At 36.3% G+C, this 26,055-nt stretch overlaps 1 protein-coding gene across 4 annotated transcripts in view; it reads left to right on the plus strand.

Moving 5' to 3' along the window:
* SYNE2 (spectrin repeat containing nuclear envelope protein 2) overlaps nucleotides 1–26,055 on the plus strand; it is a 284,958-nt gene that overhangs the window by 70,449 nt on the left and 188,454 nt on the right. For all 4 annotated transcript variants that reach the window (XM_053928255.2, XM_053928253.2, XM_053928254.2 and 1 more), the window contains exons 9-21: nucleotides 522–622; nucleotides 3,215–3,316; nucleotides 5,367–5,504; nucleotides 12,399–12,563; nucleotides 13,166–13,278; nucleotides 14,121–14,283; nucleotides 15,458–15,536; nucleotides 15,781–15,968; nucleotides 17,545–17,709; nucleotides 18,550–18,699; nucleotides 20,574–20,747; nucleotides 23,044–23,202; nucleotides 23,495–23,668. In XM_053928255.2, coding sequence (XP_053784230.1) covers nucleotides 522–622; nucleotides 3,215–3,316; nucleotides 5,367–5,504; nucleotides 12,399–12,563; nucleotides 13,166–13,278; nucleotides 14,121–14,283; nucleotides 15,458–15,536; nucleotides 15,781–15,968; nucleotides 17,545–17,709; nucleotides 18,550–18,699; nucleotides 20,574–20,747; nucleotides 23,044–23,202; nucleotides 23,495–23,668 — 1,871 coding nt within the window. The remainder of the gene's footprint in view (nucleotides 1–521; nucleotides 623–3,214; nucleotides 3,317–5,366; nucleotides 5,505–12,398; nucleotides 12,564–13,165; nucleotides 13,279–14,120; nucleotides 14,284–15,457; nucleotides 15,537–15,780; nucleotides 15,969–17,544; nucleotides 17,710–18,549; nucleotides 18,700–20,573; nucleotides 20,748–23,043; nucleotides 23,203–23,494; nucleotides 23,669–26,055) is intronic.

Here is a 26,055-nt window from a genome sequence, read left to right on the forward strand (position 1 = left end):
ACAACACAAAACTTAGCCCATAGAAGGCTCTCAGTGAATATATGTGTTCCGTGAATGAACGAATACAACCTATGGCCATCTTGAACAAGTCTTTCGTACAATATATACTTTTGGAAAAGCTTTACTGAGTACATGCTGAGACCAATGTGTCAGGAAAGGATTCCAGTTGCTTTATGTTTCTACACTCCTGGGAGAGTTTTTGCACTGTGTCTCTGAAAAGATGAAGGCTTTATCTCCTCCTTCCCACCGTCCCTGGCTACTTATGCTTTCATACATACAACATACACAGTGTATGTTGAGAGTGTGCATGTCCTACTGCCAGGATTCGACTGGGCTCTGTTTGACTCTAGGTCTAAGTTCTTAGCCACCGCTGTCTTGGAGCAGGGGCGAGTGACCAGAGATCGCATGGTTGGTTGACTACTTAGGTTCATTTCAAGGCTGTCTCATGCATAGCTTGTTCCTGAGTATTAGCTACAGTAAGTCACATTTATAGTTAGGTGATAATGTGTCCTATCTTGCAGATGTGGATGTTGTCAATCCTGATGAAAAGTCAATCATGACCTATGTGGCACAGTTTCTACGGTATTCAAAGGATCCCCCTAGGACTGGAGATAAAACTCAGGTATGTCTCAATGAGTAAAAATCAAGCTGATTTTTGTTGTACCCTACTAGTGGTTTAATTTTAAAATTGAGGTAAAACTTGCATAAGAACTTAAATGTACAGTTTTATAGTGTTCGACAAATGCATATCCTACATAAACCATATGATGCAATGCATTTCTATTACGCAGACTGTCCCGTTGTGCCTCTTTTCTGTCTGCAGTGTCCGCCCCAGGCAATCGGTATTCCATCTTCTTTCACCATAGATTAGTTTTGCCTGTTGGTTTTTTTTTTTTACAGTTTTTTATATATTATTTTTAAAAAAACACTTCATTTATTTATTTATTTTTAGAGAGAGGGGAAGGGAGGGAAAAAGAGAGAGAAACGTTGATGTGTGAGAGAGACATCGATCTGCCTCTCGCACGTTACATGATTGGAAACCAGGCCTGCAACCCAGGCGTGTGCCCTGATCAGGAATCAAACCAGTGACCTTTCTGTTTACAGGACAAGACTCAAGCAACTGGGTCAGGCACACGGGTCAGGGCTTTTTAAAAATTTTTATAAGAGTTTATTTGAGCCAAACTGATGTCATATGTTATAGAGCAAGATCTCAAATGCTCCTGCTTGTTCTTTTTTGTTTTTAAGTTACAAGTGATAATTTATTAAACTTTGCTGAATTACCTAAAACAGCTTTAGATAGGCACTGCATAGGGCAAACTAAGTTAGCAGGTTTTTTTAAAAATCTAGTCTTACCAAATTTTTTGTCTTTTGTAATTTTAACAGCTTTATCGAGATACAGTTTACCTACCATAAAATGAAACCACGTAAAACTTACAATTCAATGATTTTTAGTGTATTTAAACGTTGTGCAAATGATCACCACAATCTAATTTTACTACAGTTTTATTTTACCTGTTTTTTATTTTCATATAAATGGAATCATATAATTCATGTAAATGGAAGCAATGCGTTCTACTCTTAATCCTTGTTTTTTGAGACACTCTTGAATCGCCATCAGATTGCAACTTGATTATTTAGTTGTTTCCTTTGACTTTTTACACAAAATGTTGTGGGTAGACATTTCATAAAAATCACTGAACTGAAAGTATACACTTATTCTACATCTATGAAGATAAACGAGTGCCGTGAATTTAGTAAATGTTTTAGAATATTATTTTATAATTAAACTACTTTCTCAGACATGTTTAAAGTAGTCATATTACTTAATTTTAATGTACATATTTAGGACTTTGTTTTTCCAACTGTTGTGTTGAGGCACCAAGCCGGCTTATTGCTGACTGTGGAAGTGAGACTCGGGCTTATTATTCAGTTCACTTACTTCTGACCTGCTGAGAAGCTACCCATTTCTAATTAATTTTCATATTAAAAAATAAAATTAAAAATTCAACCATCCATGAAATCAGATGCAAAAAATATATAGAAAACACTCAATAGAAAAAAAAGCAAAGCAAATGAAAGTTCAAATAAAATGGAAATAAGAGGGAACTTCTTTTGTCTTATCCTTTCTACAGTAAAATTTGCTTCTAAAGGAGACAGGTTGATCACCTAATCAAGAATCTAAGGAAAAACAATTGTTTCTCACTTCCATAGGATAGTATAGCCAAAGCAGTTGGTAGTGTTATTTTTAGGATCTTTAAAACATCCAAGGCATTTTTGATGTCATTGTCTTTGTTGGATGTGGGCATCTCTTGAATTAACCCATATTTAGATCTATTGTGTGGCACCACAAAAAACACTTTCTTCCACCTTCTGAGTTCCCTGGCTGGGCTAATACTCATATAACGTGAGACAGATTAACAGGAGAAAATGGTCAAAATTGATTACTGACACACATGCAGGGGGGCCGTAAGAATATGAGACCCAAAGCCGCATTGGATAGTTGAGGTTTACTTCCCATTCTGGACAAAGGAGAGGGAGGCAGAGGTCTGGGATTTTTAAAGGGAAGGCTGGCCAGGCCATTTTCGGGTAGATGTGATGGAGCAAATATGTGGTAAACAATTTCTTGCAGGGCCACCCAGAAACAATGGGATACAGAGAGGAGTCTAACAAACTGGGTTTGCTAGGTTTTTCTGTCTGCCACATTTACTTTATATTATGATGCTAAGGTGATGCTTCCTTCCTGTGAGCGTGTTTTTTTCTCTCTGCATTCCCTAGGCAAAGGTTCTGAGTGTTGTTTCTTAATAACCAGCTTAAAATTTGGGGTGGCAAAACTTTGGTTTTCCTCAATTGGACAGCAGTATTCTGAAATGCCTACTATAAACAAGTAACTTAGAATAATGTTCTATAAAACTGAAGACTAATGTAAATGGATAAGAGGCCTCCCCCCAACCAATGGGGGCTTGCTTGCCCTGTTTTGTTTTTTTGTTTTTTTTGTTTTCTGTTAGCATATTGTCTTCAGATGCTAGTTTTAATACATTTTAACATTTAAGGTGTTATGTTAACGAGCAGAATTCCTCTTTGGCACAATGAGTCACTGGTGTGTAATGATTGCATTATTTCACTTATATTTGAACTTGTTAATTTTATTGTTAAAGAAAATCACACCAAGTCTATTTAGAATAGCGGTTTAAACATGTGTGTGTGTGAATTTCAGGGAAAGATGAAAGATGCTATGGTCTGGTTAGCACTCCAGGAGAAAAGTCTACAGAAGATGCTAAAGGATTCAGAAAATGAGACCTACTGTAAAAAGTATGAAGTAAGTGTGACTCTTATTTTTTAAAATATGTTAACTCATTTAACTCTCTTCAGGAGGCATGGCTATTATTAATGCCAAGTATGACTTTAAATGCACTTTATTTGTAGTTTACTCTTTCAAAAGAGTAGGATTTTTTAGTTTGTTTTTAGAAAAAATCTTTTCAGAGTGAATTATTTAAATACTAAGTTAACAAGTTTTAAGGCTGAATTCTAAGACTTCCAAATTTTAATGTGCATATGAAGCACCTAGAGGATCTTGTTAAAATGCAGATTCAGATTCAGTAGCTCTGGGGTGGGCCGGAGATTCTGCATTTCCGATGGTCTCCCAAGTGGTGTCCATGCTGCTGGGTCTAAGAGAACCTTGAGTAGCAAGGAGTTAGAGTAAAGACCGGCAAACTGGTCTGTGGGCCCCACCACCTGATTTTGTAAATACAGTGTTACTGGAATATTGTCATGCCCATTGAAGTACTGTCTGTGGCTGCTTTTACACTACAAAGCAGAGGTGAACGGTTGCTACTTAGACCATTTGTCCACAAAGCTCAAGATTTTACTGTTTTGCTTCTATAGTAAAACTTTTCCAATCCCTGGTCTAGAGCAGAACATGCTTTTTAGAATGAATATTGAATGAAATAAAAATCAGGAAATCGGGAATGGGGTCATTCCAGCATCACAGAACCAGGGCCTCAACCAATGAATCACCACATTTGAACATTTGCGAAGCACTGGGCACCTTAGTAACCAGCATTTTACCTTTTACATCTTGCTGAGTATGGTATTGTTTTTCCAGTTTTACAGATGTAGAAAACGTGATTTAGAGGGACTAAGCGATTTATCTAAGGTCACTTAGCTACTGAAAGGCAGAGGTGGGATTTGAATAGAAGTCTAACTTTAAAACCTGAGCTCTCTTTGCATCCTGATGCTTCTCTAGGGTAAGCAGTTATGCCCTGTACCATCTTGAAAGAGACTAACAGGAGCCCAGGTGAAGGTTCTGCAGTCCAGTTTTTAGAACCCACTGTCCCCCAGTGTGTCCCTCAATTGTGACTCTGTGCCCCCCAATTCTCCATCCTGAATAAGGTAGAGATACTCTCTTGTCGGTTCACAGCCATTAGCACATCTAGGCCTCCACTTCCCTATCTCTTAAGTGAGGAAGTTTGATGAATCCAGCCTTTCTACCATTAATATTCAGTGGATTGAATAATTTGCAGGCCACACCATCCTTTTTGCTTGGCACCATCAGGGAAGAAGGGATAGATGTTCTTATCTTCCTTTCATCTGAACTGCATAGGCTTCTTTTGCTTCTTTCCTCTTGGCTCTGGCCTGATATGTTTTTTATTGACAGGACGCGCAGTGTTTGGTGAAACACCTCGCTCTCACATAAGTCTTTGATTTAGTAATGTACCACGGATTCAGGTTTCTTAACTAACCATCTTTATGAAGTTAATAATTATCAGGAAGAATTCAGTTTGCTAATAAAATTTAAAATGCTGCTAATAATAAAGGATAAGTTTTATGGAATTTGACTACTCTTACACACTGGCATTTCACACAAATATGAATCAAGAAAAGTTTATTAAAATTTTGAGGGCAGAGACAAAGTTTTCTCAAAATGACTTGAGAAGAATTGACTCAAGCTTAGTTCATCACAGACACCTCAGAAACCATATATACATAATGACTGTTGTCATATAATGCTGACTTTCATTCATTGGTATTTTGTTATGAACACGTATTTGGGAAGGGCAGACAAACTCATATTTTTCATGTGGCGTCATGACTTGTCCTCTGGACCTGAGTGTCCTTGCCTCTCCATTCCAGTAGAAATCTATCAGTGCAGACATGAGGCACAGCCTGTGACCTTTGTTGCTACGACGGCACCTGAACTATCAGGGTGCATGAAGAAACTGGATCAGCGACAGGATCCTGAATTTAGGGAATTTAATCTTTAAGTAAAAATTTAAATAGAAGCTATAGCTCTGGACCTTACAATTATAGATTGCATTTTGTAAACTGATTTAAACATTTCAGTCCTTAAAATATTCTTCTAATTGTAGAGCCTGCTGTCCTTTTTGGAGTCATTCAGTGAAGGAAAAAAGCCCTTTTTGGACATCCTGTCAGTGAAGGGGAATCTGGATGAGCTGAATGGAGATCAGCTGCAGTTGAGAGAAGCCTGGGATGGCCTCCACTTCCAGGTGACTGTGTTATGTTGAGTAGAAGAACATGTTCATGGGGTGACTTGGTTTGTTGGAAGGGAATTTCAGAATTCCATGAGGAATTCTGTTACAGACAGAGTAGATGCTTCAGCAGAAAGTTGGGAGAGCGCTCTTATATTCTTTCCATGGTCTCATTTGGTAGTGGTTGATATTTAAATAGGAAATTTATAGTATTCTACTTAGAAAAAATTGCATGCTTATCCAAAGTTTTTATATTTGCCATCAATTCTTGGTTTGCCATAATAGATTATCCATATTCTGACTGACCTGCAGCTTCCTCTCTGCCATGGAACAATTATCAATAGAAGTTCTGAGCAGATTGGGATAAACCCAGAGAGAATGTAGAAGGATGAATGTGTGTGTGTGTGTGTGTGTGTGTGTGTGTGTTTGTGATTTCAGTCATTTTAAGTTTATTGAGACTTGTGTTATGGCCCAGGATATGGTATCTATTGGTGCACATATTATTTGCACTTGAAAAGAGCATGCATTTTGCAAGTTATTTGGTATAGTGTTCCATACATATCAATTAAGACAGTTGATAGTGTTCAGATTATCTTTGTCTTCACTGACATTTTGTCCAGTTATATTCATTGCAGTAGAATCCTTTAATTTTGTTAAATTTTGCTTCATGTATTTTAAACTTTGTTATTAGGTGTGTACATTTATGATTGTTATATCTTCCTGATGAATTGACACCATTATGAAATATTCCTATATATCTCTGGCAATATTGTTTTCCTTGATGTCTACTTAATCTAATATCAATACAATCGTTTCAGTCTTCTCTAATGCTGATGTTTGTATGACACACATTTTTCTTCATTTACTTTCAAATAGGTTGAAAATATATTAAAAATGCATTTCTTATAGGCAACATGTAGTTGGATCTTGCTTTCTATTCACTCTGACAATCTCTTCACTTTTTTTCCATTTTGAAGATTTTTTATTGTATTTTTTCCATTACCATTTAGTCCCCTCATACCCTTCTCTCCCTGCAATCACCACACTGTTGTCCACGTCCATGAGTCCTTTTCCCTTTTTACTCAGTCCCTCTACCCTCTATTTTTCCCAGCCCCATTAGCTGTCATCCTGGTCTCTATGAGTCTGTCTCTATTTTGCTTGTTAGTTTAGTTTGTTAGTTAGATTGCAGACATGAGTGACATCATGTGATATTTGTCTTTTTCCGACTGGCTTATTTCACTTAGCATAATGTTCTTGCAAAGCGCTAAGCTTTCTTCATTTTTTATAGCTGAGTAGTATTCAATTGTGTAACTGTCCCATAGTTGTTTTATCCACTCATCTGCTGATGGACACTTGGGCTGATCCCATATCTCGGTGACTGTAAATAATGCTGCAGTGAACATAGGGGTGCTTATGTTGTTTCAAATTAGTGTTCTGGGTTCCTTCAGATATATTCCCAGGAGTGGGATCAATAGGCAGTTCTATTTTTAATTTTTTGAGGCATCTCCATACTACTTTTCACAGTGACTGCACCTATCTGCATTCCTACCTACAGTGCAAAAGCGTTCCCCTTTCTCTACATCCTCACCAGCACTTGTTTGTTGATTTATTGATGATAGCCATTCTGACAGGAGTAAGATGATATCTCATTGTGGTGTTAATTTGCATTTCTCTGATAATTAGTGATGTTGAGCATCTTTTCATATGTCTTTTGGCCATCTGTATGTCCTCCTTGGAGAAGTGTCTATTCAGGTCCTTTGCCCATTTTTTAATCGGGTGGGTTGTTTTTTTTTTGGTGTTGAGTTTTGTAAGTTCCTTATAAATTTTGGATATTAACCCCTTATGAGATGTATTGGTGAGTACATTTTCCCATTCTGTGGGTTGTCTTTTTATTTTGTTGATGTTTTCCTTTGCTGTGCAAAAACTTTTTAGTTTGATGTAGTCCCATTTGTTTATTTTTTCGTTTGTTTCCCTTGCCTGGGGAGATATAGCTGATAAAATGTTGTTATGAGCAATGTCCAAGATTTTGCTGCCTATGTTTTCTTCTTCGAATTTTTAGAACTGATAAAATAATTCAGCGAAGTAAAAGCATACAAAATTAATATCCAGAAATCAGTTGCATTTTTTATGCTAATAACAAATTAACAGAAAGGGAAATTAAGAAAAATAATCGCACTCACAATTGTCATTAAAAAGAATAAAATGCCTAGGGATAAACCTAACCAAGGATGTATAAGAGCTGTACTTGGAAAATTATAAGACAATGAAGAAAAAAATAGAAGACACAAATACGTGGAATCACATACTGTGTTCATGGGTAGGAAGAATTAACATCATTAAAATGTCCACACTACCCAAAGCAATCTATAGATTCAACTCAATTCCTATCAAGATTCCAATGACATATTTCACAGAACTGGAACAAATATTTCTTTCTTTAAAAAAATATATTTATTGATTATGCTATTACAGTTGTCCCATTTCCCCTCCCCTCACTCCACTCCATCCTACCCACCCCCTCCCTCCCACATTCCCCCCCTATAGTTCATGTCCATGGGTCATACTTATAAGAGGAACAAATATTTCAAAAATTTATATGGAACCACAAAAGGTCCCGCATACCAAAAGCGATCCTGAGAAAGAAGAAAAAAGTTGGAGGAATCATGCTACCTAATGTGAAACTATACTATAAGGCCACAGTAATCAAAACAGCATGGTACTGGCATAAAAACAGACATAGAGATCAATGGAAGAGAATAGAGAGCCCAGAAATAAACCCACAGCTTTACAGTCAACTAATATTCAACAGGGGAAGCAAGCACATACAATGGGCTAATGATAATTTATTCAATAAATAGTGGTGGGAAAATTAGATATGTGCAGAAAAAAGAAACTATACCAGCTTTTTACACCACACACAAGAATAAATACAAAATGGATTAAAGACTTAAGTAAATGTTAGACAATCTCTACCTTTTAATTGGAGTGCTTCATCGGTCAATAGTGGTCAATTGTAATTATCGGTATAGCTCAATTTAGGTTAACATTTTACTCTTTTTGTTTATTCCCTTTGTTTTTGTATATCACTGTTCTTTTTCTTCTTCATTTTAAATTGTTAGTATTTTTAGAATTCCATTTTAATTTATCAGCTTTTTGGCTCTGTCTTTCTGTCATATTTTTAGTAGGATTACAATATACACTCAAGTTTTTAGTCTACTTAGAGTTATACAACTTCTAAGTTATTGTGTAACTTCTAATAACATAGAAATTTGCAATTAAATTGTTTCATTTATCTCTCGTTTTATGCTAGAGTTGTTTTATATATAAATAAATGTATGATACAAATGTGTTTTAAGGTCCCCAGGACCATGTTATATATTTTTGCTCAAAACAGTCATATATTAAAGAAATTAAGAGAAAACATTAGCCTCCTATATTTATCTAGATATTTGCCATTTGCTATATTCTTCATTTCTTTGTTAGAGATTTGAGTTTTTCCATCTGAACTTATTTTCCTTCAGCCTGAAAAACTTCCTATAGCTTAGTTTTCTTTGATGTTTAAATATCTTTATTTTGCCTTCATTTCTTTTGACATCTTTATTGTGGTATAGTTTGCATACTGTAGGACTCACTCATTTTAAGTGGATAACTAAATGGTTTTTAGTGAATTTACGGGGTTGTAACACAGATTGCATGATCTGCAAGTCAGATGTGCTCTTTGGGTCTGGAAAACTTTGCCGGTCCCTGCTCAAGCCTCTTGGCCCTCAGCAGCGACAGGCTGTTTTAGAGTACATTTTTCACACCATTTTTGAAAAGTGTCAAATAGTGTCCTAGTGGCTTAAAAAAGCCGCCCTGTCAGAGCATCTAACTTTGGCGAAATTGTGTAGCTCCACAAGCCCTCCCATCAGAGGCCGCCCTCCCGTCGGGGGCCACGCTCCCGGCAGCGGCTGCGCTCTGAACATGCCTTTGGCAGAGCCCCTGTGAAGCCCCTGTGAAGCCCCTGTGAAGGACAGGGGCTCTGTGTTGCGAATCCTTCACAAATGGAGGAGAGGAGGAGATACTGTTTCTGTAGTTCAGGCTGTCCAGGCCACAGAGACCTGACCTGATTTTCGGAATATGATTGGGAAAAATTACCCCACATAATGAGAAAAATCGTAAAAAGAATTTTACAAGACTAAGTGCTGCAAACTGATAGTAACTTGAAAATACATTCCTTAGGTAGAGTTTTGCTCATTTTCTTGGTGTGGGAAAATGAGATGTATTAATTTTAAAGTCATCAGATATAGCAAAGAAAATAGCGTCTCGATAGTTTCTGGTGCAATTGTTTGAGAACACAGATATCTGAAACCATTCTAGTAAGTGGTTTCATTTTAAGCTTGCTATAAAGAATAGCTACATTATGTTATTTCGACCTGACAAGATCTTATATAAATTTTCAGCCAAATTCAAAAGTAATTTCCAACAGTGAGAAAGGAAGGGTGGAACCATGTTATCTGTGTTAAGTGAGAAAGGAGAGGGTTGAAAGGTAAACATTGCCTTTTATCTTTCCTCTTCTGACTGCTCCGGACAGTCGTGAGGCAGAAAAACCTGTGGTTACATTCCAAATACATGCAGCTTTCTTTTAGTTGTGGAAGGAATAACAGTTGAATTAGAGGTATTATTCATATCTTCTCTTTAACTCAATCACTTATCGATTTTATAGTTTATTTTTTGGCAATTGCACAAATCATTCAGGTATAATAAAAGTGCATGTAACTTGTTTATATTAAAAACTTGTAATAACAAAAACTTTATTGTTTTTCTAAGGAGGCTTAGTGGTATATTGTTAATGATTTAAGGTTATAGAGTTCCCTTTTGCCATATGCCTTTTGAGAAAATAAACTTGCAAGACAGTTAAATAAACTTGCAAGACAGAGTACTACATGGTATTACTTACATGTGGAATCTTAAAATAAATGTCAAACTATGAAACAGGGTAGAAAAGTGATTGCCAGAGACAGGGGCGTGGGAAACTGTTTCACGGAGATGTTGGGAAAGGGTGTAAACTTTCAGCTAAAGATGAATAGGTTCTGAGGGCTTAACATAAACCATGGTGACTATAGTTGATAACACTGTATTATATGATATGGTGTTCTCACACACACACAAAAAAGATAAATATGTGAGGTGATAGATGTGACATCTCTTGGTTGCCTGCCATATGCTCCCCGGTTGGGGATTGAACCTGCAACCCAGGTATATGCCCTGATTGGGATTCGAACCCGCAGCCCTTTGGTGCACAGGACTATGCTCCAACCAAATGAGCTACCAGCCAGGACTGTAACTTTTATTTATATAGTTGACCCTCACATGTAGAAGATTGTATTAAATGTACTCTCCCCTTCATGGTACATGGGTCTGTGCCCAGCCCAACTCTTATTTTTAGTCACTTGTTTAATTGTGTTTATTTCCTTTTATACTCCTACCCTCCTTTTGTTCCCCTTTCTCCTTCATCACTGTGATGTGCTTAATGTTTATCTTTTTATTTTATGTTTTTGCAAAGTAAATGTTATATTACAAAATATATATTTATAAGTTGCAAAAATTGATGTTATATGTTACTTTTCTTATTTCATTTTTTAAAAATATTTTATTTATTTATTTTTAGAGAGAGGGTAAAGGATGGAGAAAGAGAGGGAGAGAAACATCAGTGTATGGTTGCTTCTCAAGCACCCCTTACTGGGGACCTGGCCTACAACCCAGGCGTGTGCCCCTACTGGGAATCGGATCTGCAACGCTTTGGTTCACAGGCCTCAATCCACTGAGCCACACCAGCCAGGGCTCTTACTTTCATTTTTGAGCACATATATTTAGGGTGCCTCCACGTTGCCCTGTTCGTAAACCTAATTTGCATCCAGGTGCTGCAAGTGTTCTGTGGTATGCCATCACCATGTGTCCCCTGTCCACCTCAGAAGCCTTCTGTATCTTTATCCCCGATGTTCAGCACAATAGGTTGTTTATAACTTTGCTCAATGAGTGAAAGAACCAATGAGTGAATGTGTGAGTGAGGGAGGGAGGGAGTTTTGACAGTGTTTAGTGGGAGGGGTGGAAATCCAGGTAGAAGGGACAGCATGAGTGAAACTTGCTGTCAGGGTTTGAGGAAATATGTCGATGGCATTTGTGTGACTTGGGTGCCTATAGGGAGTGAAGGGAAGGCTGAGGAAGAAGGCTGCCTACATTGTGGGGGTTTCAGTGAAGGACAGATTCAGGAGATACGTAGGGATATCTAATGTGCGTATATGAGGAGCGCATGTGAGGAAAATAATCTCTGAATCTGTTTGCGAGCTGTAGTTATAATGTCAGAGAACATAAGGACAGTCAACATTGGAATCTCTGGTCACTCAATACAGTCATCTACCCCTGCTTTGAGGAGTGCCTTAAATCTTTCTAATTTCCCTCTCATAACTGGTTATGGATTTATCAGAACATTGGTTTTTATCCTTGTGCCTTCTTTTCTTACAGCTTTTAAACAAATTGTCTTCTCAATCAGCAGGTAGCCAAATTATATTTATTTATTAAAGATCTTATTTATTTATTTTTAGAGAGGGGAAAGGAGGGAGAGAGGGAGAGAAGCATCAATATGTGGTTGTCTCTCACGCATTCCCAACTGGTGACCTGACCTGCAAACCAGGCATGTGCCCTGACTGGGAATTAAACCGGTGACTCTTTGGTTCCCAGGCCAGCACTCAATCCACTGAGCCACACCAGCCAGGGAGCCAAATGATATTTAGAACTAAGATGTTTTCTCATTGATAAAGATTTTCTTGACTAATGGATCAGAGAAACTTTAAAGAATTAAACATAATATGTGTGAGGAAGTAAACCAGAAGAATGTCTACTAAAGATCGTGTCCGCCCCCCTCCTGTTTTTCAGATTAATGAGTGGAGAACAAAGCTGAATCGTGACTTGCCGTCTCCCCTCCACCAAATCGAAGCGTGGCTCCAGGACGTAGAGGGGCTTATAGATGAAGACTTGCCATCTTCTCAGGATTACTGTGAAGCCATGGCTCTAACACAAGAGAAAATGGCTTTGTTCAAGGTTGGAAAAGAAAAAAGAAGCATTGAGAATTCTATACTTCGTTAGGGCTGTTCTGGAGAAAGACTCTGTCCTGGCAAAAGGGAAAGAAATATAGTGGGTGTTTGCAGATAGTTTAGAATGATTCCCCCGGGGATACCTGGGACCTGGAAGATCCCTTCATATTCTTCACGAGCACTGTGGTAGGTCAAGCTGGAAACAATAAGAATAAAGTCCAGTGAGTTCTAAAGCTACTGAAAGTCTGACAAAAAAGGAGGGGGAGCCTGGTTTAAAATGTTGAGCATTGGGTCTCACTAAGATGGCATGAAGAACTTGGTATATGAGATTTATAGCATTTGAGTCCACGAAGGAATGGAAAAATACATATGAAAACAAAAAATTTTAATAATGCTTTTGCCAAAGAAACTGCAGTCTGACTTTTAGTGAAACTTTTTGATTAAAACACTTAAAATGAAAATATTTATTCATAAAAATCTTAGCTAAAAAAAAGAAAACACTTATGATTTTTTAAAAGATACAATGCATGCACAGAACAAATGAATTAAACCCTAAATTACAAGGTTTGGCAACAGATCTAGTTCATGTCATGTTAAATTTCTTTTCAGAGTCTCATGGATAAATTTGACTATCACTCAAAGAGTCTCCTGGCATTTGAAAATAGAGATGAGAAACAGTTGCCATTGGTACCACCTTACAAATTGGAGGAAATGGAAAGACGGTTCGTAACTTCCTGACTGCTGATGCCATTCATGTCTGAACACTAATTGGTGCTATAGGGACCAGAAAATAGGGAGTTTCAGACAATTTCTGATAAGTGTGCTTTAAGTCTTGATACCAGTACCTTTCTGTTTTATGTAATAGTAATATAATAGCATGCTAACATCCTTTCTCGCTTTATTGGATAGTAGGATGTGGTGGTGGAAAAAGTTCAGGACTTACAGTCAGAAACTGAGCTCTGTGTCTTGGTGTTGGCCAAGTTAGTCTGCCTGTCTGAGTGCGTTTCCTCCTTTGTAAAGACAGGATAATGATGGTCACCCCGTGCATGTCTCACAGGCTCCTGGCTGACATGGGAGGAGGCGCATGGAAGCACTTCATAAACTCTAATACTACAAATACAAAGATTATTTAATTGACGGTTGTCTATATCATCCTCTCTTTTCTCATTATGTATAAGCAACTTATTAGAATGCTAATAAGAGGGTGTTTGCCTTAATACTGAAAGCTGTTTTTAATATTTAAATGTTGAAGTTACAGTTGCATTAAGTTGTACAGAAGCTTTCAAATTTAGTATTTTGGAGATTAATGTTTTATAACAGGATTTTTCAATAGGGTTACAATTTCTTCAGAAAATATTCTGTTAGATGTTTTCACCTTAGAAATTGTTGATATATATCTAGCCACGATGTTTGTTTTACTTTGTGTTAAAAAGGTTGAGGATACACCTGAATACCATGTGTTTAAAAGAAAAAGTTAGAGCCCCAATATTTTTTTAAAATGCCACACATCTTACGTTTGGCCCATAATGTTAATTCAAATTCTAAAACCTGCTCTACTTTCCAGAATCAGTAATATTTTGGGAAAAAAATTCATTCCACTTCTAGAGTTTCATTACTATAAGTGCTCAGTTCTCGGTTTGCTAGATGAAGTGAAATCAAAATTGGATGTTTGGAACATTCGATATGGGAGCAAAGACTCCGTGGAATTGCTGCTGGAAGACTGGCATGTAAGCTTCTTATTTCATGTCTCAGAAAGCTGTTCTCCATGTCTGGGTGCTGGGTTTATTTGCATTTTCCTTGGCACAATTTCCCTTTACCTTTCCAGGTTTTCAGTTGGGTGGTTTTGGTAGCTTGCATTAGCTTAAATGTTGCCTGGAGGAAAGAATTACAGGTAGTCAAATTACAGACATCAGGGGAGAGAAAGAGAAAGTATTATTTACTACAACAGTCAGATGTAGTTAACCAGGCTATTTAACACAATAGAGAAAGTTGCAATGTTACTTTCATTAAAAATGTCTATTTTCACTTACTGGACATCTTGTTTAATATTTTTTTCTACTTAAAAGTTAAATATTTAAATATTTAAAACTAAGGCATCCCAGGAATGTCATTTCTACAGTTAGGCCTTATCATTCTACTTGCTGTTTCCCTCTTTTTGGAATGAGGGGAAAACAGGAAAATCCAAGATTGTACATTTCTTTGTAAAAATTGAAAAACATGAAGAGTGAGTGATTTATAATTTATGATTTAAACACTGTACATTCCCAAATAGAAAGCTTCATCCTAAATTACACTAGACTTTGAATATTTTTATTTCATTTTCTTTATTTTTACATTTAAATAATCATGATCAGTACATATTAAGTGTACAAAAATATCAGTTGTTAATTAACTGTGTTTCCATAGCTTTACTTGCTATGGATACATGGTAACTTAGTTAATGGTAATTCCTCAAATGATTTTGCAAGATGGATAGTATCTACTTATAACATACTTTAATATAGCAAATAAATCATTCAATATTAATTAAAATACATGAAGTAAGAGAAACTGATACAAATTATGCAGTATTGGTAAATATGTCAGATAGAAGATTTTGAAATTGCTGTAAATACTTAACATGCCTTTTCCCACTAGAGGAAAATGATTATATAATTATATCACTACATTGAGATCAACTTCTCAGGTTTCATACCTATCTAATGTCCATACTCATACTTCTGTCTTCTAGACAGTAACTGCCTTTCCTCACAGAGAGCTGCTCTTTTCCTATCTAGATATATACCATTAAAACCTACAGAAATGTTGGCGCCTAAGTGTTCCATCAGGGTTTCTGTGTCTGTATCCGGGTTTCTGGGCACATTTTACATAGTAAACACTGTCCATATGTTTTCCCCCCAGAAATTCATTGAAGAAAAAGAGTTCCTAGCTCAACTTGAAACTTCCTTCCAAAAATGTGAAGAAATTCATAAGAATTTGGGTAAAGCTATACAGTTACTTTTTGATGGAATGGTCACTTAAAAATAGCATTTTATCTCTTCTACTTTCTTTCTACCTTAATGTCGTATGTGCGTATTTTTCTTTGGAAAATCCTTGCATTAACTTTTAATATTGTCAGAGTACATACTCATTTTGCCACTGTTAATATGCAACTATTTTTAACAATAATTTATTAATAAAAATCTCTCTTCTAAGATTACTTTCTTGTTTTGTTAACACTATAGGTGGAGCATATCAGAATATTAGCCAACAATATATGATGGTGGAACATAATATTTCTGTGTGTAGGAAACATATATATAATGCAAAGTCAACTCTGCAAAAAGTTGTGGCATATTGGACTACTTATATGGAAAAGCTTCGCTTCCTAAAGGCTTGTTTTGAGGAGATGAAGAAGGAACAAATCAAAGAGGTATTTGCAGCCTAGTGGCATCTGCTCAATTGTACTGTTTTGTTTTGTGACCCTCATTTTCAGTTCTAAAATTAGGTGCTAGGGAAGAGTAACCATGACTGTTGGAAAATTCTCCAAGCTTTGGAAAGAGTTTAGTTTCTTTCTAATATAACTACCACAGGAAGTTTTCTCCTCATTATAGGTTTTATACACACACACACACACACACACACAGAGCTTTATTGAGGTATAATTTATATACACAGTACAGCTGTTGGAGGATATATTGCTACATTTTTGGAATGGAAATAAAAGTCTTAAAGTACTGAATAGCATATAGACACATTTAAAATAAATTGATGTTTTAAAAAGTTTAATTTTTCTATTTAATTTTTTTGCATTCTACAACCTTGCTGAGTTTCTAGAGGAGGAGAATCAAAATACCTTAGATTTCTGTGGAGAGGTATGGAAAAAATTTTAGTGCAATTAATTATTGTTTTCATTTTCTTTCTTTTTAAAAAGATTTTATTTGTTTATCTTAGACAAAGGAGAAGGGAGGGAGAGAGAGGGGGAGAGAAACATCAATGTGTGGCTGCTTTTCATGCACCTCCTACTGGGGATCTGACCTGGTCCACCCCCCAGGCATGGGCCCTGACCAGGAATCAAACCGGGAACCCTTTGGTTTGCAGGCTAGTGCTCACTGAGCTACACCAGCCAGGGCTGTTTTCATTTTCTCTTTTCATAATAATCTGTTTTATGATTACTCTTTGGAGTAGTTTTTGTCTTTTATTTGTTTTCCTCTGTTGCAAATGGATATAGGTAGCCTTTCAAACTAAACATTTTCCGGGTAGAAACTAAAATTACTCAACAGAAAATAGGATGTTAATGTGAAAGTAAAATTTGTGTAAGTATATGAATACAAAAAGAATATTTGAGGGGTTAGTGAGATATTACTTCTCCCTGTCACCTATATTGACTGGAAAAGCAGATCTTTGGCTTTCAACAGTTCTTCTGTTTTTAAAGTTATTTTAGTAAAATTCATATAATTCTGAGAAAAACAGAATGTTAAGCCTTGCAGTTCCCGAACTCTGTGCTAAGGTGCTCTGTGCTGCCAAAGAGGACTCTTTAAATTAAAAAAATTTTTTTTAATTTAAAGGTAATTTAAATTTTGAGGGAGACACAAAAGACGTGTCTGTTGGACACTATGTAAATTACTACTAAGTTGTTTGGACCTGCCTACTTAAAAATGAAAACTTTTAGATCATTTTTCTGACCTGGGGAATCCATGACAAAAATTACTGAGACATTAAAGGTACCATGAACTGAAAATGTTTGAGAACCTTTGCTCTCAGCTCATCAGCTATTTTGAAAGGTAGAAGATCAGATGCTTCTGAAAAGTCCGGGAGTAGGAGTGATGACAGGTGGCCGGTGCTTGCCAGTTAGTGCCCAGGGATGGAGAATCCTCTAAAGGGAGGGTCAGAATCTCTGTAGAAACCTCACTTTTGCTTACAGTCAACTTTGGTAAAGATCTGTTTATAGACAATAGAAACACAATTATTTTGTTGTTAAAATATCATGTTGCTTATATGTCATGTAGGTTCCCTCTGAGACACTATCCCAATGGAACCTCGAACATACTACTTTAAATGAAGTGGGAAATTTCTTAATTGAAGTCAGCAATGATGAAGTTGGATCATCTGTTTCTAAAGAACTCAGAAGGCTGAATAAAAGATGGAGAAAATTTGTTCCAAAAACTCAGCTTGTAAGTTTGGGGGTTTTTTTGGTAATAGCTTCATTGAGATATAAAGTCACATTCCATACAGTTAAGTCATTTAAAGTGTACTACAGTGTTTTATTGTATATTCAGAGCTGTGCAGCCCTCACCATAATCAATTTTAGAACATTTTCATCACCTCGTAAAGAAGCTCTGTACTGATTAGCAGTCACTGCCCACTTTCTCCCACCCTCCCCAGCCTTAGGCAAACACTAGTCCATAGTGTATTTCTATAGACTTGCCTGTTCTGGATATTTTACGTATTGAGTCATGTAATATGTGGTCTTCTGTTTCTGGCTTTTTTCATGACTTAGTGTGATGTTTTCAAGGGTCATCCATATTGTAGTGTATATTAGTTCTTCATTCCTTTTTATTAGTTGATTATGTGGATACACCACATTGTATTGAGTCACTGAGCAGTTGAAGTACATTTGGCTTCTTTCCATCCTTTTGACTGTTATGAATAACGTTGCTGTGAACATTCATGTGCACGTTTTTGTGTAGACATACGACAGAGCTTTCTAGTTGAAATCCTTGTACCATTGAAGAGTAGTAAGTAATTTGCCCACTAGATTTCAAGCTCCTTGAGAACATTCGCTGAGCTTTACTTATCTTTATATTTGGTATGGAGCTGCATAAAAGCAGACCTTAAATAATTTTGGCATTTAAGTTATTCTCTTGCTTATGCTTAACAAGTTGCGACTGAGTTGTTTATGGGATATGCTCATATTTTAAAATACATTGAATACATTATATCCATTTATTGTTGGTAATATATCTTAGCAAAAGTATAAGCATTAAATTTCATGACTTTGATTTTTTTTATAGGACATGAAACTGCCACTTATAAAAAAACAGGATCAGCCCATTCTTGACAATTCTGAAAACATTCAACCATATAAAGAAGAAAAACCAACTGTTGATTTTTCAACAGATACGCTGTTAGAACTTCCTGAAAATCACAATCAGAATATAAAGGTATAATAGTCATACTTTATTCCATTTCATACAGAAGTAATTTAACTTTGCTCTTTGTCTTTTAAAAAACTGTACTATTGAAACAGTGGTGAATGTGATTATTAGATAATATATAAAGCATAATCATTTTCCTGTAAAATGCTGACGTGGTTCCTTCATGAAATAGTCTTCAGTGTTAGAGTCCTGTGTCTCTCACTCACGGAGGAGGAGTCTCCCAGACAAGCAAAGCAGCTATGACTTCCCAGCTGTGGAAGGAGAGCTGGTATTTTCTTCACATGACTTATGATCATGCTTAGGCATTAACTAGCTTTAGGCTAGACCCTGGCTTGGGTCTTGTTTCCTTTCCATAAAATGAGGGAAAATGTTATCTTTATTTCTTGCTTTGTTGGGTACTTTAAAGGATAACTTTATTTTTTATTTATTTTTTAATACTACTTTTTGAATTCTCACTTGAAGACATGCTTATTGATTTTAGAGGAAGGGGAAAGGGGAGCAGAGAGACAGAGAGAGAGACATTGATATGAGAGAGAAACATCAATTGGTTGCCTCTCGATTGTGCCCTGACTGGGGATCAAACCTGTGACCTTTTGCTTTATCAGATGATGCTCCAACCAACTGAGCCACGCTGGCCAGGGCTAGAGTATGATTATAGATTATAGATAAGAATATGGAAAAAACCAAAAAATAAAAATCATACACAGGTATCATACTTAGGGTTTTGGAAACGAGTCTTCTTCAGAATAATAGCTTCACAGTTTTACTAAAGAATGTGATATTTAACTGGCTTTGGCCAGTGGCTGTGATAAACTTATTATAAGACCTAATCAGAGAGAATCAGGAAAGGTCTGAATTTGTGCAATATGCTTTCAGAGTAGAAGAATATGGAATAGTATATTCCTCCACTTAAAATATGAACTGGTAAAAAAAACAAATTTTAAGAATGTATCTGTCAGGTAAAGCTGAAACATATATATCCATACGATATTGAGAGATTATTAACAGGAAAAGGCTTAATTTTGTTGAAATTTGATTCTGTCTCTTTTTAAGAAATGTTTCACAACTACTATTGCTAATATCTATATTTAATTAGATTGCTTATGAGGTTTAGAATTGTCCTTATACAATCAATACCCTAATTTTCTAAGATTTTATCTTCTTATATATAAAATGGAGATAACCGTGAGTAGCTGATAGGAATGACATTATTATTAAGAAAATTCATGTGGCCCTAGCCAGGTAGCTCAGTTTGTTAGAGTGTCATTCTGATACTCTAAGGTAGCAGGTTCGATCTCTGGTCATGGCGCATCCAAGAATCAGCCAATGACTGCGCAGATAAGAGGGCAGCAGGGCAGTGTTTCTCTGCCGCCCTCTCTCCCTCTCCCTCGCTCCCTCCTTCCCTCCTTGCCCATCCCTTCCTCTCTTTAAAATCAATAAATACAAATTAGAAAAAGAAAATATATATGAATACACCTTTTAATATTTAAACTCATATGTATTATCCTAGAGTGTTATTGTTGTCTGAAAAGTAAATCGTAAGTCATTAAAATATGTTGAATTAGCACTCTTTAGGGAAAAGAGAGATAAAGTTAAAAAAATTATTTACTTATTTATTTAGAGAGAGGAGAAGGGAGGGAGAAAGAGAGAAACATCAGTGTGAGAAACATCATCAGTTGCCTCTCGAATGTGCCCTGACAGGGCACCAAACCTGCAACCCAGGCAGGTGGCCTGACAATCCGGCAACCTTCTGCTTTGCAGAACAATGTCCAACCAACTGAGCCACACCAGCCTGGACAAAAGAGATGATTTTTTAAAGTTAAAATTATTTTATAATGTAAATGTTGCCATTTTCTTAGTGATGATTTTGAATGTTGTAGGGCAGGGAAAAACATGAAAAGGAAAATGAAGAATCCACAGGACAACTACAAGTGGCCGGAGAGGTTGGAAAACTCATCGGAGAGGTGGAAATCTGGGAGACAGAAACCGAATCTGTTTTGGGTCTTCTGAGACATCAAGATGATGTGGACTCTTCCATGGGAGAATCTTTGCAGGTATGACTGTACAAGTATGGAAAGGACAGCTTTCATGGTTAGCTGTATTAAGATAAATGAAAAGTTTTAGAGTAAAGAGTAATATGACCACTGTTAAATATTCTTTGTTGGGAATTTTTTTTTTTAATAGTATGGATTCTCATTCCTGAATCACTTGCTGTGATTTTGCTTGAAGAGGATAAATTGGAAGACCATTAATAATACCTTATGAGTCTAAGTTCTTGAATTAATTTTTTCAGCTACATAATGAAGATTAAAATATTTTCTTGTATAAGGGGTGATGAGGGGGCCAGTGGGTTCAGTCTCATACAGCTCAGTGCGCTGTGAACGTAAGAGATTATACAGTGTGTGCGTTGAGAGCTCTTCCACTGATTAAGCCACTGTCCCTTCTTTATTTGATGCAGGGAGGGTGACAGATGTTGTGAAAACTTCGTTCTGTCTTTATTCTCAGGCAGTCAACTCATTGAAAAGTAATGAGGCAAGATTATGTTTTAATATCAGTCTCCCAAGAGTGAAGTTACAGTTGTGGTTTTTACTGAGTTTCAAGCTCATTTATAAAAACCTATGAAGCATGTCATAGATTTTTATAGGGAATCCAGGATGGAAAGTTCCTGGAAAAAAGGAATGCATAATTTTTTTAAATCTACATTTCTGAAGTGGTATATGTATAGCATTTTATATTTTCATTGTTTATAAGAATGATACGTTTTATTGCTTCAAAAATATTATATAAACTTACCCATGCCATCTGCCAGTGCTTTTCCAGTTTATTTTTATATTTATGTATTTGCTATATCTGGAATTTATTTTAGTAAAAGAAATTAGTGAGAAATAAGAAATTAAATATTTAAAAAATGTTTCAAAAAATAACTGAAAATATAAAGATGCTAGAATATAATTCTGTCAAGAAGGAATTAAGTAGATCTTTAATGGGTTAAGATATATTAATAGTAAGAAATGAAAGTTCCTGAATAGTGCAAGTGATGTGATCCTTCTAGTACTTTTTAAAACAGTTGCTTTTTATACTTTATTCTTTGGCACCCATAGAAAAATGTATGTAAGGGTGTACAAATAACCAACTCTTATCTTTCTTGATTCTGCATTATGCCCAGCTGTTGGCACACTTCCTGATACATAGTAGATACAAAGCATTTTTTAAATGAATGTGTGAATGGTTGATTAAATGACAACTAAAGGAGGGATGGGGTAGAAGAGAAACTTTTTCTTTGTGTGCTATACTTTATATTCTTGTTCAAGTTTTTTACATGACCTTTTGGCACTTTTATGATTAAAAAGGGTAAAAAAATTGAAATTATAAATGAATGTCCTAATTTTAGACATTTAAATATTGCATTAAAGTATAAAGAAGGAAAGAAAAATGACCCTAATCCCACAGCTCTAAGGTCAGCATTTGCACAGGTGATGTCATACAGTATATTTTTGTTTTATCATACTCATGCCACCTTTGAGTTGTAAGTAAAAAAATGTTTGCTAATTTGTTAACTGAAAAGTGGTACCTCAACATTTTAATTTGTACTTATTTGATTACAGGTAAGATGCAATTAGCCTTTTTTTCTGTGATTTATCTGTTCTTGTATTTTCTGACTTTTCTTTGGGATTTTAGTATGTTTCTTATTGAATGTATAAGCTCTTTGAATCATGACCCATTTTTATTTGTGTAGCAAATATTTTTACCACGTTGTTAACTTTTAAGTTGTTTGCTACATTTTACATAGAAAATTTTTATATGTGTGTAGTCATTTCTATTCCTACCCTTATGTTCTAAAAGGCCCTCCACATTCAGCGAGCAGATCAACTTTTACGGATAATTTTTTTCTTGTAGTTTCATATTTTATATATAACTTTCTGATACAGCTGAAATTTGTTTTCGTTGTCTTGTATAAAGCATGGTTCTAAAAAGATTATTTTCCAATAGTCATTTTCTCCAGTAACATTAATTGGGTTCCCTTGAAATTGATTTGACTTAGACCAACTTAATTTTAATTATTCTTCTTCTCTCAACTTATTTTCTCTCTCTTGGCGTTGTATTACTTCTAGCCTTTATTTTATTGAAGTGCTTAGTAAAGAATCTGTAAAACACTATATTGCTCAGAATATGACTGTATAAATATAAAATTTCAAAATTAAATTTTAAAATAACATTTTTTAGAATATAAATTTGCCTCATTTTTGATTAATAATTAACCTTTTATGATTTCTGATAAGATTGTTAAGGTTAATGTTTAACATGTAATCAGAATTTTTATTGTGAGCGCACTTTAATTTGTTTTAATAGCATCTTATTGCCAAGGGCTCTATGTATGAAGAACTCGTGTCCAGAATGGAAGAAACTATACAAATGGATGTGCCCAATATTTCAAGCCAGGAGTCCCTTGAACATGTTCTCACAGCTGGGCTTCAGGCAAAGCTCCAAGAAGCTAAAGAGAAAGTCCAGGTTTCTTTTTAATATTTCCTGTTCAGTGAATTTAGTCTTTAAAACCAAGCGGTCAGTGGGAGGATAAGGAAGGGGGGGTGGCCCTGTAGTTTGGAAATGTTTTATGAAATATTACTTTTGCATTATATTTTATTTCTATATAATTTAAAGCATATTAGAAAATAACACTATAATAAAGAAGATACTCTATGTCTAGTGGGAAAATCTGAGTGGCTATACAATGAAAATACTTATTAACTTATACATTTTCTAAGAAATTGGGCCCAGTATTGAGAGTTTTCTGTCTTCACAGATCAACATGGTAAAATTAGTTGTTGTGTTGAAGAACTCAACTGATGTCTCACCAGACCTGGATGTCAGGCTGAAGGTGGAAGAATCTCTGAAGGAACTTGAATCATACATTACAGCAGCTGAGGAGTTACTTGGCCAAAGAGAGAGCCGGAGTGAACTAATGTCAAAATACAAGGTGGGACTCTTTCAAATGTAGGATATTTATTATTAGCCAACTATCTAATTTGAAGTCAAGATGTTTCCATCACTGTGATTATACACAAAGTTATTGTACCTTTACAAATTTTTCCAGTTTTATACATTGTTCCTCAGAGACTCTTAAAAATAAACATTACAATGAAGAATTTTTAAAATTCAGTATACTATTGTAGACCCGAATAGACCCAGTGGTATAGTGTAAAGAGCACAGCTTACTTATGACATTGAGCAAGAATTTAATTTCTCTGGCTTTTTTAATCAATAAAATGGGCATAATAATTCTTGCCCTATCTAGCTGATAGATTTGTTGTTGAGGCTTTCAATGAAAATAAGGCCTATGAAGACACTTTCCATAGTTAAAAATCTTGAACTGTAAAATAACTTTCTTCTTATTAAAATGATACAAGTTATTTATGGACATATGATTATAGGTAAAGACCCAATAATGTTTTGTATGGAGACGGTTTTAGGTTGACTTTCCATGGCTTGATAGGCAGCTTACGATGTGTCCAAATCAGAGACTCATTATTGCTTAACATAGTGGGAGGTCCTGGGGGTATGGGAACTAAAGGCAAAACAAGATCTCTTCATTGGACTATTGGAGCTAGAATAATACATGTTCTTTCTTTCATTTATTCAACAGTTGATACACTTTTTAAAAGAAGATTTTATTTATTTTTAGAGAGAAGGGAAGTGAGGGAGAGAGGGAGAGAAACATGCATCAGTTGCCTCTCACATGCCCCCAACTGGTGACCTGGCCAGCAACCCAGGCATGCGCCCTGACCAGAATCAAACTGGTGACCTCTTGGGTGGTGGGACAACACCCAGCCCACTGAGCTACACCAGTCGTGGCCAGTTAACACACTTCTTGAACATTTAAAATGAACAAGGCATTTTGTGGGAGTTAGAGATGAAATAAAGCAATATTTCTCCTAGTGCTACTTCTCCAAGTTTTTTTTTTTAAATTATGTATTTGCTTATTTTTAGAGAGAGGGGAAGGGAGGGAGAAGAAGAGGGAGAGAAACATTGATCAGTTGCATCTTGTTTGTGCCCTGAAGGGGGACTGAACCTGCAACCTAGGCATGTATCCTGACTAGGAATGAAACCCTCAACTTTTTGCTTTGCAGGGTGATGTCCAACCAACTGAGCCTCACCAGTCACGGCACTCCCAGTTTTTTAAGGAAAAGGAGCTCCTACCCTGGCTAGTGTGGTTCAGTGGATTGAATGCTGGCCTGTGAACCAAAGGGTCACCAGTTTGATTCCCAGTCAGGGCATGTGTAGGGTTACAGGTCAGGTGCCCAGTAGGGGGCGCATAAGAGGCAACCACACAGTGATGTTCCTCTCCCTCTCTTTCTCCCTTCCTTCCCCTTTCTCTAAAAATAAAATAAATAAAATCTTTAAAAAAAAAAAAAAAAAGGAAAAGGAGCTCCCACAGGAACCTCCCTCTATGCCCACTATGGCCTCCTTTTCTATTTTTTTCTGGGTCTCAACTCTATTTTGGCTTTCTGTATTGATAACCATACTGGAAACTATTATTAGCCATTTCTTTCTTATCCTCATCCGAGGATATGCTTATTGATTTTAGAGAGAGGAAGGGAGGAAGAGAGGGAGAGAAGCATCAAGGTGAGAGAGAAACATTGATCTGTTGCCTCTGGTAAGCAACCTGACCAGGAACCAAACCTGCAACCTAGGCATGTGCCCTGACTGGAAATTGAACCCATGACCTTTGGGTTTATGGTACAGTGTTCCAACCAACTGAGTTATACCGGTCAGGCCATATTTCAGCATTGCTTTTCCCACAGCCATTTTATGCTATTTGTACTTTGCTAGCCACAAAATTTGACCAATTTCCTTACTGAACTGATCTTAGGAATCACTGGTTCTTTTAAATAATCACCATGCTGGATTTTAAGTGGCCAGATATGGTCTGCTCGGGAAAGAGAGAAGGAAAAGAAAAAGTAGAAGCTCTGAAAGCCTTTTTTACCAGAGAAAAGAGTTAGAGGTGTCAGTTCTCACACCATTTTCCTCTCTCTGCCCACCTTCCTTCTGGAATCTGAGACCATGGATATTTCCTTTTTTTCTCTGGCATTTAGCAAAGTGGATCTGTTTTCACAGCAGACACAAGGTCTCTGCCTGTTTCATAGTTCCCTGAGGCCTTGAGACTCCCAGGCACATTCTCGAGTAGTAGGATCGATCCCCCACCAGCATCTAGGGTCGGAATATCTACCCAGGCAACATCTGGCAATCCTCACAGAGGCCTTAGAGAAGGTCCCTGTATCTCAGCATTGTGCCTTTTCTGCAGGACACCCATTATAAATAGGAAATGAGTATAGGGATGAATTCCTACCCTGCTTAATTGCTTTC

Source organism: Desmodus rotundus, chromosome 7 (genome assembly GCF_022682495.2).
Source record: "Desmodus rotundus isolate HL8 chromosome 7, HLdesRot8A.1, whole genome shotgun sequence".
In the NCBI taxonomy this organism is placed as follows: Eukaryota; Metazoa; Chordata; class Mammalia; order Chiroptera; family Phyllostomidae; genus Desmodus; species Desmodus rotundus.